Raw genomic sequence first — 13,466 nt, forward strand, 5'->3', positions numbered from 1 at the left:
CTAGCAATTTTAACAGGTTTAAATTACTCTTGTTATTATCAAGGTAAATATTTAGTAAAAAGTACACTGATCTGCATAATTTTCTCTATACAGATCAGTGAAAAGTAAAATTTTTAAGTGCAATTTGCAGGCCTGGAAAAGTAATGACTAAAATTTATAGTAATAGAAATCTAAATTAAAAAATTCAAAAAACAACGAGAGGGGTTAACACAGATAAAACCAAAGAGGGCAAGAATTCTCAAGATTTTTTTATTTTCAGAATGATATAATTTAATAAGTGCATATACCATCAGATGACTATTTATAGGGTCTTTTCATAACTCTTCAATAACCTCCTAAAAAGTTGTCGAGAGCTGTTTTACCCATGAGCGTTTTAGCCAAGTTACTGTAAATAAATAAATGGACAACATTGACAGCAGGAGAGCAAACTAAACCTCATCAATAGCATTATCAAAAAACATCCCATAGCCTACAGCTTCAGAAATCTGTCACATTTTTATTAATATTTAAACAAAGACCTTTGGGGTGAATGTGATTTCACCACATGTTCCTCTATCAACATTTTTTGTTAATCCTAGAACAAAGTTCCTTCCAATCAACCAATCAGATCTAAGCGACAATTTTAAATTGTATGTAAGTTTAGGCTTACAACCCGGGTTAGGTGCTTCTACATCAGTTATTATTAACACATCATTTCCCTCTAATTTTAGGGATAAATTATGAGTAGGGTTGGGTTTAGGGGTAGGGTTAGGCCTAGGCCTATTTTTTCGTAAAGGAATGTTGTTCCAGGATCAACAAAATATGTCGATCCAGGATATCTAACATGGCAAAATCACAGTGACCGAGATATGATTAGTCAGTCTACTTAAATCAAAAATGAAAAACTTCATGGATACAAAAAAAGAGCAATTGAGGATATATTCTGCCTACTGACTGAAGATTCAGTATAAAAGAAAATAATATCTTTTAAATTAAAGGTATTATTGTATAAAATGTGGGCAATAACAACAGTGGGTTTAGTTAAAAGGATCGGTGTTGACTGGAGTTCAGACCAAACCTATGATGACGTCAGGGGAGGAAATGGAACATGGAGCCCGAGGCTCAGAGAAAGCGAACAGCAACACACTCGGCTATGAACTGAGCAGCGCTGGACACATTCACGCTTTTACCGTCTCACCGACTGCAAGAAGCACACTCTGGGACCCTGGGTTACACATTCCGCTTGTATCTCTCACAAAGCGTTTTTACCGTCGTGGTCGGTAGCAGCATTCAAGCGTATGGGGAACAGCAGCAAAGTGAAAACCAACTTTACGCATTCAGTTTCTCAAGAAGGGTTTTATTGTTCGGCACGCGGACATGTCGCGTTTAATGACCTGTTTTAGATAATCTTCGAACAACTACCGTCTAGAAACTGTTTGGCTTTCTTTTGGAGTTCAAATGTGCAGTGAGATGCGCACAGAGAAAAAGTTTACGTGAACAGATTTCCTTGAGTTTGTGAGACTGTTATCTCGGGATGGTTGCAGCTGTCTCTCTTTTAGCGCAGGAGCGAGGTCTCCACTTTGACTGGAAACAAAGAAAATGCTTCGTGTAAAACAGTGGAAACTTGCGTGAAACCAGCTGGAGAAGGTGTGTTGAGTTGTACAATGATGCTTATGGAAAACAAAGAAGGATATTCGACCGCTGCCTTTCGGACTGCTTAATGTGGAGAGCAAAAACCATGATAAATCGTCCCATCTAATGTTGTGTCGAGTCAGTATTTCGACCATGACTTAAAGGAGTGCTGACCAGCGTCTCTGCTTGATGGCTTTTGACGAATATTCATCGTGTTTAGATATAAACAACAGCAACGAAAGGCTTTCTGGGGCTATTTATATGCTAATCTGACCCCTCTTCTTGCCGTGTGAATATCAACGAAGGCAGGAGTGATGTCGGTGGGCGCTACTTGTGTCTTTTTCCTGGCTTTTGTGCTTTTCAGAAGCTCGAGTTCTGCAGGATCTACTGAATGTAAATCATATGATGAACGCTTCAAAAGTGCAGGAGGGAAAAGCTCTTCGTCTGGGGCCACGCTGGACAGAAAAGTGGTCTGCAGTAACATGGAGCTCCATCAGGTGCCTTCTACTGAATCATTTCCGAACAGAACAGTCTCACTGTAAGTTAACACTCATTTTCCTCACAGAATCAACATAGTCATTTATCTCAAAAAATGCCCTTAACCACACATCACGAGGGTCATTCCTGCCATTTGACCTCATGACTTCTTCTGGTCCTTCTGGGAACCTTTTGATAAACGCAACAGTTTTTAAGTGAGTTTTCACTTAATGAGTGGAATGAGTTTTCAAAAGTCATACAGATCAAACTGAGCGACTTAAATAGTTATTAAATATACAAAATATTTCATCCACTGATCATTTGATACTATTAGACTGTTACTGTTATTATACTGTTACTATTTTTTACATTTCTCAAAAGTCTAATAATTTTACATAAGAATGATTAAAACTATTTTTTTTTTTGTGATTAAACCTTTCGAAGGACACAGTCAATTCAACTATTATTTTCTTTATTGAATTATGATTAAAACAAATAGAGTGAATACACTCATAAAAGGGTGGTCATCATAACAATAACAGGGAATACCTTATTAGCAGGGAACACTTATATAATTGAAATGGTATTTACTTAATTTTGGGTAACCTAAATTGTACAAGCTTGTGCAATTTTCGCTTTGCATGCCTACTTTAGATATTAGTGAACTGGTGTGACCTTTTGCTGTTGTTACTTAAAGGTGCAGTAGGTGATTCTCCACAGAATTTTTTTTTTTTTTTGTTATGCTGGTTGAAAGTCTCTTCACATCCTTATAGCAATTACCATGTTAAGCGGTTTATATGTACTTTGTGGAAGGCGTAGGACCATAAAATGTTCGTTCAATCATTGCATTCGGTCCGAGAATGGACTGAATGGCAGGCAAACAGAGCGAGAATGGCAGACAAACAGTTGTTTACATTCTTTATTGTAGTACTGTTACTTACTGTACTGTAAAGTTTTCTCACCGGTGAATGTCACATGATGTAATCCAATATCGTTGTCTTGTTTCTGGTCTGTGCGTGTTCATGATGTGTTTTGGAGGCATGGTTTTGGATGGCGTTTTGCAGGGAGGGTGGGATCGTATGCTTTCAATGCTAGCAGGCTAAAGTTAGCATTTCCCTAATCACCTATTGCAGACTCCAATCTACAGTCCGAAGACCAGAATCTTTCTTCACTGGTTTGGTTCAGATCGGGCAAAAAAACCTAGGACTAGTTTGCAAAAGTAGCCTAGGTTTTTTGAAAAATCCAAAATACTCAACGATATAGGAGACTTGAGCCTGCGACGAACGGTTTAGGAGTTATGAGCCATTACGTACTTTTGATCGCTGTAGCACCACCATCAGGCTGATTGGGGCGAGCCTTGTTGACATTGTAGATGGGGTGGGTGTTACCATCCCTCAAAGTTTCAAGTCTCTGCGACTTAGTTTGCTCTGCCCGATCACTTTGAGGGGAGAATGCTGATCCTTGGAAACTATTACAATAGGATTGTTCTATCTAGCGCATGAACATACATGAGCTTCCATGTTTATCATATGTGATGCTTTATTTGTGTGTGTCAATCATTGTTTACATGTCCTAAATTAAATTTGTGAATCATTTAAAGCAATCATATCTCTTCACAAAGCCGCTCTGTTCATTTGGATTCATTTTACGACGCCTTTACAAACTTTTTGGATCATTTCATTTTTGTTTGTGGATGTTCAGTGGAGGGACAGAAACCTCTCAATTTCTGTCAAAGGTGAACCAAAGTCTTATGGGTTTAGAACGACATGAGGGTGAGTAAATGATGACAGAATTAGAAAAATTTGGGTTGCTTTAAAGCTAAAAATATTTGGTAACATTACATGTTATACACTCTACCAGTCAAACGTTTAGACTGAATCTGTTTTTTAGGATCCTCAGAATAATATATATATATATATATATATATTTTTTTTTTTACAGTGGTTCAGTTTTGCCCTGTGCTCTTTCTGTGGCTGGCGGTGCAGCCTTATTAGAGTTTAAACGAAAAGCTGCCCACGTGACTGTGTCTTTCAGAGATGGATATCAAGCATGTCTGAAAGCCTGAATGGTGCATTCGTTTTTCTTCATGTGGCTGTGCTGAGTTTGTAAAGAGAGGAAGAACACATGTAAAAACAAAGACTTTGCTCCGGTGAGGGGAAATAAACGCACTGTTTGTACATACTGTTGAAACCTTGATTTAGTTGTGTAAACATTTATTTCACGACTTTATGCACTGAAATGATTTTTTTTTTACTGAAACCGAAGTTTTCTTTTAGCTGAAAACCAAAAATAAATGTGGGTAATTGGGTGGTTGAACTCTTTATGCTACAGGGTGGTGAATTAAACCAGTCATGGTAAAGTTCTTCGGTAACAAGACCCCTCTTAAAATTTCATCAAATACATTTTACATATTGCGACTCTTGAAATATTTTTGTTTCCACACAGCTGACATGTTTACCTGAAACTTTATCAAATTGTGTGCATGAAATAGATGGCGTAAAAGTCAAAACACGTCATTGAGAAGTGTCATTTAAAGGGATAGTTCACCCAAAAATGATAATTCTGTCAGTAATTACCGTACTCACCCTCATGTTGTTCCAACCCCGTAAGACATTCGTTCATCTTCGGAACACAAATTAAGATATTTTTGATTAAATCTGAGAGTTGTCTAACTCCTCCATAGGCTTCTAAGGGACTGAAACTTGCTGGCCCAGAAAATGTATTAAAGACATCGTTAATATAGTCCAAGTGACTCCAGTGGCTCGATCTTAAGTTTATAAAGCGACGAGAATACTTTTTGTGCGCAAAAACAAACAAAAATAACGACTTTATTCCACTTTTCATTTCCTTCTCTCTGGGCCTCGGGTCTTTTCACGTAGTGTTTAAGCGTAGCGCGTCTGTGTTGTACGTCACCACATATCACACATGACCAGCGTCGGCCAATAGTGAGCCTACGTGGTGACGTGCAACACAGACGCGCTACGCTTAAACACTACGTGAAAAGACCCGAGGCCCAGGGAGAAGGAAATGAAAAGTGGAATAAAGTCATTATTTTTGTTTGTTTTTGCGCACAAAAAGTATTCTCGTCGCTTTATAAACTTAAGATTGAGCCACTGGAGTCACTTGGACTATATTAACGATGTCTTTAATACATTTTCTGGGCCAGCAAGTTTCAGTCCCTTAGAAGCCTATGGAGGAGTGAGACAACTCTCAGATTTAATCAAAAATATCTTAATTTGTGTTCCGAAGATGAACGAAGGTCTTACGGGGTTGGAACAACATGAGGGTGAGTAATTACTGACAGAATTTTCATTTTTAGGTGAACTGTCCCTTTAAACATCAATGATTTCAGTTCTCCAAAATGTTTTCGGCTGAAACTGGGGAAAAAAAAAAAAGGTGGCTTTTTCAGACAAATATTTGTAGTTGCCCAAATTTTAGTGCATCACTAATGTAAAGTGGACATTTGATTTAGGACCCCTAGATTGATATTTTAACTCCTTATTACGTTGGTTTGACACATGAATGGCTAGGTTGAGAGTGTTTATGGGTCGCAAATCCAGCAGTCTTGTCACTTCACATGATGTTTTCTTCACATGGAGGGGTCAACAGTAGTTATTCATGGAATCTTACCTTTTTTGACCTCCTCTAACCCTGAAAATCAATTACTTTCCTCAACCTGGTGTAGGAAATCCTTTACCTCACACACATATGTGGGGTCAGCAGGTTTATTATACCACCCCTTTAACAGGGTGAAAAAAAGCTCCCCGTTACAACCTTGTGAAATTAAGCTTTTTGATTGCTCACTTTATTTTACTGGTGGTGGGTCAGTTGGTTTTAATCCTGTTAAAGTCGACATGAAGAGAAAATTCACCTTCATTCATCTCTTTTCTAAATGCATGTTATAGACCTTATTGTGTGCAATGCATACATGTGTTTCTTTTCTTTTTCTTTCTTTTTTTAATGTTTTTGACCTCATAATTGTCAATCAAAATATCCAGTGAAACAACAAACTTCTCTCTGTGATGCAGGTGGTCTTCAGTTATTTCGTCTGCTTACATTTAGTTAATCATTTAGCCCCCATCCTTGCAAACTTGCATTCATCTGCCTGCGTTTTTGAGTGCTACGCCCACATCTTACAATCCAATCAACAGCCGATGCATAAAAACAAGTTCCGCCATTCATTATTTTCTTGTTCGATAATTTGTTGTTGGATTTGCGTCACAAAATAGAAAAAAGGTTCTGTTACTACTTCTGTTTCATTGTACTTGGAGCTGGAGTTTTTAGAGGTATTCATGCAATGCTGCTTTTTAAATCTTCTGCAAATTACTTTAGGAAAGTTACTAAATCTCTGTCCAACGTTGACATTGTTTCTTAGTGCTTGGGATTGGTTTATAGCAATTTCTGTTGTAAGTGGATCATGTTTGTGCAGCTGTCTTTTTATGTGAAGCCAGTCACCAAGATTGTTTCTCTTAGGCAAGTGTTGAAAGCTACACCTGGACTGAGCTGTCCTCCCCAAAGCACACCTGGTGACTGTAGCAAGGCAGTGTGGGATAGGTTTCAGAAAAGCTTCAAAATATTCCCTAACAGGTTTTTGATTAACTTGGACTTTTTAATGTTTGCAACTACTCAAGTAACAAAGAAATACAACTATTATGTAATGTTGATGTTTAATTACTTTATCCTATCCCCGCTTAATATGCAGAGTCAACAATAAGCCATTCATATTCTGATTGCTCTTTAATTACACACTTCACCTTTTAATGTAATTATTTGCGTCTCATGAGACTGAGAAAATTTTTTTCTGTCTGCTGTTTAAAGATGATTTTAGCCTATTGGTGCACCCATTTTTGCCGTACTGCAGAGCATATTTCCATATATTATACTGGCTGTTTTAATGTAGTCCAGGTTTTTGATTTTAGGAAGATGTGGTCTTGCAGAAAGAAAAAAAAACCCTTTTAATTAGAGTAAATGTAAATTGTGCAAGCGTGTTTTGCAGCTCTCTTTCCTTTCCAGTGGTGTTATTCGGTCACTAGATCCTGTAGAACCTCAGAAAATCAAGATAAGGTTGTATCTTCACCATCTGTCTCCAGCACTAGCAGACCTGTGGGTGCCTAGCCAGACGCTCATTTAAATGCTAATTGCTAGAACCATTGCAAGTCCCAGACGAGTGGTCATCACCCCAATCACTTGATTTGACCCTGGACAACTGGTCTATACTTCATTCTTTCCCACCAGGCATGTCTTATTGGTAGATAATGTACTGTAAATTACAATAATTACAATGATTTTGCTGGCTATGTAAAGTTTAGCAATATTGTAATTTTGCCGTGAAGTAAGATGTCCATATGGTCCCTCTTTGGATTCTTTCATGTGATTAAATGCGTTAGTAAAAATTGCTGTTTATTATGTTGATGCATATAAATGAATATATCATTGTTCATTTTAGGGCTGCATGATATCGATGCTTAAATGATAGATCACGATGTGCGCATCTGCGTCATGTATAGGGATCTTAGTTGATGCGTGATCCGTAAGGACCAGGCACCACTGTTCGAAAGGTGCATGATTCTCAGATTAATTGCAAAGTTTAACCATCGAGCCGTTCGAGCGCAAGAAGACGCGAAAGTAAAATAAAATCAGTGCTGAGTAAAACCAAACCTTGTAGATGCTTTTAAACTTGTACTTTGGGCCCACAAGAGTTGTGTGTCAGACTCAGTAATTCTCCTGGGTTCATATTGTAATCATGAGGGAGGGGAATCGCTTCCAGCTGGGAGATCGCTGTGCTCATGAATATCAGTATCGCTCTCAAATTGATCTTGACAGATCAGATAATGACATTCTATATAGATCAGTGGAGATACCATTAGATATCATACGGAATATATATGACTACAGCTACAGTTAATGTTCATGATGATTAAACTCTTTCTATAGTTTTATCAACATTTTATTCTGCTGCATAAAACCTCAAGGCTATGTATGTGCATTTTTTTTTCTGTGTTGTAACTCATTTATAAGTGAAACAGGATATTCAATAATTACTTTAGCTGAAAACTGTAAATTAAGTTTTATTCAATTAAAATGTAATAATCAACTTAAAAAAACTATATAAAAAGATTTATATATAAAAATTAAGTTTTTGTCAACTTTTTAAAGGTGTCATATGATGCTTTTTAACCTTTCCTTGTATCTGTTTGTGCATAAAATCTGCAAAGCTCATAGTCTCCCACAAAAGGATTCATTCTATCTAACAGAGAACACTGATCCAGACCTGCCTAAAACACCTCAATATATTTCCGGATATTACTTCCTCAAACGTCTGTGTGTTTGTATGCAAAAAACAAACTTCTTTGTTTGGCCTTCCGAAAACGGATGAACTTGGGAATCAGAGGTTAAGATTTATTTATAAAGCTGTTGCAGCACAACCCAAAAGTTTGCTTACCACAGTACTTACCACTAGGGGTGTAACAATATATTGTGTCACAACAAATTGCAATACAAAAATGCAACAATATGTATCTGTATTGTGTATAGTTCACCCAAAATGAAAATTACGGTGTGAGGAAAAACCTCAAGTTTACAGAGTTTTAATGTCAGTACTACGTTAAACTACTATATATAATGTATAATAAGTGATACAAAGTGGCTCAAAGTGATACCGACGACATCATTAACTGTTTACAATTGCTTAAAGCCTTGGAAGCTCGCAATTATGGTTGGCCAAACACCTCAATCGTGTGTCGGAAATGTAACGCCCCTTTACCACAACACAGTGGGTCAACTGGCCAATCAGAGGACTCCGAGCAGTATTTGATGTAATGTGTGGAAAAATATATACCTGGTCATTTGGGGTGCGGGTTGTGAATCAATAGGCACGGGCGGATTGCAGGTCCAATAGCCAAGACTATTTTGACTCCATTCGGTACCCACTGATTGTGTACACGCTCTGTAGTCTGAAGACCGTCAAAGGTTTCTAACTACAATGCGATTTGCAGCATCAAGCACAGTGTTTGCACACTGCAAATGAAGTGATTGACTGCTTCAGTCATTAAGGGAGCATTCTTTGCTTTCTGTATAATATATAATTTGAATAAAAGTTGAATCTTTCATGCTGCTATTTTCAGGTGAGACAACCGCATTTAAATTCCCTGTGAACCGGAAGTTGCAACCTTTTCTCCAGTGTTGTGACGCATTTCCAAGTGAAACGGAATATTGAACAGAGGGCGGGGTTTTACTTTAGTGCTCCTCCTCTCCATCTCTCGCTCATAGCAGACTGATGGTTTGAGGGGAGTGGTTAAGCGTTTTCAACCCAAGTCGTCAAACTAACGTCATCAGAGAAGGAAGCGGAGGCAAATGTTCAGATTTTGATTAAAGATTAACACGACAAGCAAATAGTTTTCGGTGTATTAACAAGACTAGAAATGTAAAAAGGGTACATTTTGATTTCATGACGACTTTAAAGGAAGAGTGAATCCACTAAAATATCTCGGATATTATATGACTGTAAAGGCTCATATTTGGCTATATATTAGACATCTAGGCCTCTGTATAGCCTTTAGTGTGATTTATGCACATTTGTTCAAAATGGCCTGTATGGGCAGATTGTCACATGATGTAGGCAAAAGTTTTGCAAACTCATCTTTTTTTTTTTTTTTTTTTTTTTTTTTTAGTTATTACCATGTTGGGCAGCGTGACTATTTTTCTTAAATGCATCAACTCAGAATGTATAATGTTGGTTTGATTGCTTGTTACATGGGGAAAAAATAGATAATTTTTGTCTACCTGATGTAGGCCTAGTCTAGATTTACTGCAGGTGTGGGTCAGGTCGCTGTCATTGTCAATCGGGTCAATATGGAATTAAGTTAGTACTGCTGTCGGATAATGGGTTGGGTGTTCTGTTAAGTACTGCAGGTGTGGGTTTACCAAAAAGGACCTTGCTGGACCTTGCTGTTTGATATACCTCTTCCGTAATGCTCTTCACATCTGGAGTTTAAAAATCCACAAGCTCTTAAAGTGAGGAGAGGATAGGGACTGTTTGTGTTCTCAAAGCCAGCAAAATATGTAGGCTGTCTCAGTAGGCCAAGCTTGTAATAAAGTCACCCCTCAGCACCCCATAATAATAACAGTCTGGCCGGGACCTGTGGATAAGGGGTTGTGAGCCTGAGCAACCGCATCCGGTGCAACTGTCCCAAAAACAGCCAACCACAAACGGTTGTGGTGCTTCCTCTGGAATGTACATCACTGTCTATTGCTGAATGACACAAAATGGAGAAGACATGACGGAAGATGTTTTTGCTCCGGAACGCAAAAACAAACATGATTCAGCAGTGTATTTTATGTAAAATAGATGGCTTTCATTTGAGAAACCTACTTCTAAAGTTAGAGACTTTTGTTTAATTTTGCAGTAATTTCATGTTTCGAAATAAAACCAAGTTAAATGCAATTCATTGTTTATCCATTGCAACTGTTTTCTTTCTTGTATATCACTTGTAAGCTGTGTTTAGCGCTGCACCATTTTACAGCTAAACACATTTTCTGGTGTGTGCCTCAGCAGCCACGAAAGCTCTGCTCCATTGATGGTCTTGTTAGCCAATTGGCGTTCATCTATGTGGAAAATTGAAGCAAGGAGACAACCGAATTTTTGTTGTTGTTGTTTTTTTGGATCTGTTCTGTTAGACTGATTCAGAAGTGATCAAATAGGATTCATTGTTTAACAGACATTTTCATTAGGCCACAAAAGTGAATGTCCTTTGGGTTTAAACTTATGGTTACCAGTTCAGACCTTTAACTGTTACATTACCATTCCACTTGGTTGTTATGGTAACTTTCCATATCTTTCTGTATCTTCAGCTGTTAGAAGCTTCTTTCTGATGATTAAGAACTTAGATAGTCTCTCTTGTATTCTCAGCTGCCTGTGCTTGTATTTGCAAGGCCAATTTCATAAGAAAGCAATATTATGCAATGCAAAAAAAAATCCTGAGGTACTTTGTCTGTTGAGTCCAAGGTTTTGAGTATGCAAACTTTGAGGATGTTTGCTCATGAACTTGCAAACAAATAACTGTAGATCTAGTTTTACAATTCAGGTTCAAGTAATGTGTAATCTGTTGTCACCTGTTTTTTTTTTTAATATTAATCTCTTTTGTTTTCTCCCCAGGATTTTGAGTAACAACAAAATCCAGGAACTTCTGAATGGCTCTTTCATTGGTTTGTCATCACTGGAACGACTGTAAGTTCAAAATTCTCTTTATTTGTTAGGCCTATATTAATTGTAGTTCATTTTAGTGTTTTTAATTGGCGTATACACTGTAAAGGGTTAGTTCACCCAAAAATGAAAATTCTGTCATTAATTGCTCATCCTCATGTCGTTACAAACACGTAAGACTTTCATTCATCTTTGGAATACAAATGAAAATCTTTTTGATGAAATCTGAGAGCTTTCTGTCCCTCCGTTTGTCCTTCATTTGTGTAATTAATGATAGAATTTTCATATTTGCTTGAACTATCCCTTTAATAGATTGTGACAGTTTATTTAAACTGGCGCCCAAACTTAAACTTTAAAATTATGGTGACCGCTAGTGGTGCACCGGTTCAAATTACTCACGTTTCGTTTTTTATCATGGTTTTAGGGTCACTGTTTCAGTATAGTTCAGGGAAGTTTCGGTCACTTGGTTTTAGGGTCACTGTTTCGGTATAGTGCTGTGTTCAGGGAAAAAAGGACTACTGTTAAATAAAAATAATGAAAATTAAAAACAAGTAATCAAACTACAAGCTACAGCACAAATAAATACAATAGAGCAAAGATAAAATGTTTTCAGGTACAGAAATTGAATAAAGTAATCAAATGTAAAACAACATTGCATAAAATCTTCACTGTATAAATTAAATAAAGATTAATCATTATTAAAGTTACAAAAGCTATTCAGTCAATAGCAGTGAGTGATTTCCTTGTCTTTTGTTGTTTGATTAACATTTAAAACACAGACAGCAGGAATATTAGGCTGCTGTCACTTTAAGACATAATGCATGGATCCAGTACACTGATACTGATATGTTCACTTAAGACATAACCTACTATGTTTGCTAGGATACTCATCAAGACGGGCATGTTGACATTGATTTTTGTGTGAATTTGTCCGTTCAAGGACCAGACTTGGAACAGAGCTCAATATTCGCACGCTCCCTGAGACACGGCTTTCCGTGTTTCAGATGAGTGCACACACAAATTTTTTCAGTTCTCTTTCGCGTCTTCTTTGAATATTTAAATTGGCAAGGCTTAAATGAGTTTAGTTTAACCACATATAATGTGCTATTCAGGTCTCACCTGCGCTCGCGCTATCAACACGACGATGATGGCGTAAATGACTGGTGATAAAGCATACGGCACTCGCATTGAACAAAGTTTAAGGGAAGCCAGAATGCGTATCCATCGTCAAAAATATCCATTACCCAAACTCTGTCTGTTTTACTCGTTGTTATTTTCAACAAACCATGTAATAAATGCGTCATCAGATTTGAGAGGAACTGCAGTGCAAGTGCGTGTCGAACCGTGGGTGGAGAATGGTATAGTTCGAATTTGTTTTTTTACCAAAAACCATTACACTGCTAGTGGCCACGCTACAACTTAAGTACATTAAGTACATTTTAGTTTACCATAAATGCTTTTTAGTACAGTCAGAAATTCAAATTAAACGTAATGTAAAAAAAGCTGCCCAACATAGCACATCACAGATAATGTAACATTTACAACAATCACTTCACACATGCGATATTTGTAAATAAATACAAATAGTAAAGTGGCTGGAGTTGCTTTGTCTCCAATGTAGATTTAATGGGAATGTGTTCATAATGGGATCAATTTAGTTTTTCAGTTTTGGCATTCTGAGTTGTTCTGAAATGTTTATTTGATGTGTACATTAACAGTTCCTTGTTTCGAGACCAGCAGTTCTTTTGGGTAAAGTGCAAAGCTGATTGGTTCTTATTCTGTTGTTGACAAGGTGCATGTTGTCTAGCAGAAAGGAATCCCTGATTTTTCTGTTGATGCTGAGGTACCGGTGAAGGATCATGAGGCTGTTGGAGACCTCGAGGAGGTCATGAGGGGGATGGTCAAGTGAAAGTTAATTATAGCTGTTGCCTTCAGGGAGCACAATTGTCTGGTCTTGGCATCAGTTTACTGCTCTGTACTTCCGTTAGGCATTCAGTGTCACTCACTGTAGCAGTGCTGGTCAAATGCTGGAGCGCACAGCTAAATTTAGAGCCAGCCTGTACATTGAAATGCCGTATTTAGTGTTGCTGTTTATGTGTGCACTTTCCCTTGCTTGACTATACATGACCCAGATTTTCAATGACCAGCAGACATGTTCACGGCGTAGGCCTATCAC

General features: G+C 37.6%; 1 protein-coding gene across 1 annotated transcript in view; it reads left to right on the forward strand.

Annotated features, from left to right (window-relative positions):
• The first annotated feature begins 1,070 nt into the window (after window positions 1-1,070).
• Window positions 1,071-13,466, forward strand: part of adgra3 (adhesion G protein-coupled receptor A3) — a 47,577-nt gene continuing 35,181 nt past the window's right edge. Inside the window, exons 1-2 of the mRNA XM_079865275.1 lie at window positions 1,071-2,149; window positions 11,243-11,314. Coding sequence (XP_079721401.1) covers window positions 1,926-2,149; window positions 11,243-11,314 — 296 coding nt within the window. The 5' untranslated portion in view covers window positions 1,071-1,925. The remainder of the gene's footprint in view (window positions 2,150-11,242; window positions 11,315-13,466) is intronic.

This window comes from Squalius cephalus (assembly GCF_949319135.1).
Source record: "Squalius cephalus genome assembly, chromosome: 3".
Lineage (NCBI taxonomy): Eukaryota > Metazoa > Chordata > Actinopteri > Cypriniformes > Leuciscidae > Squalius > Squalius cephalus.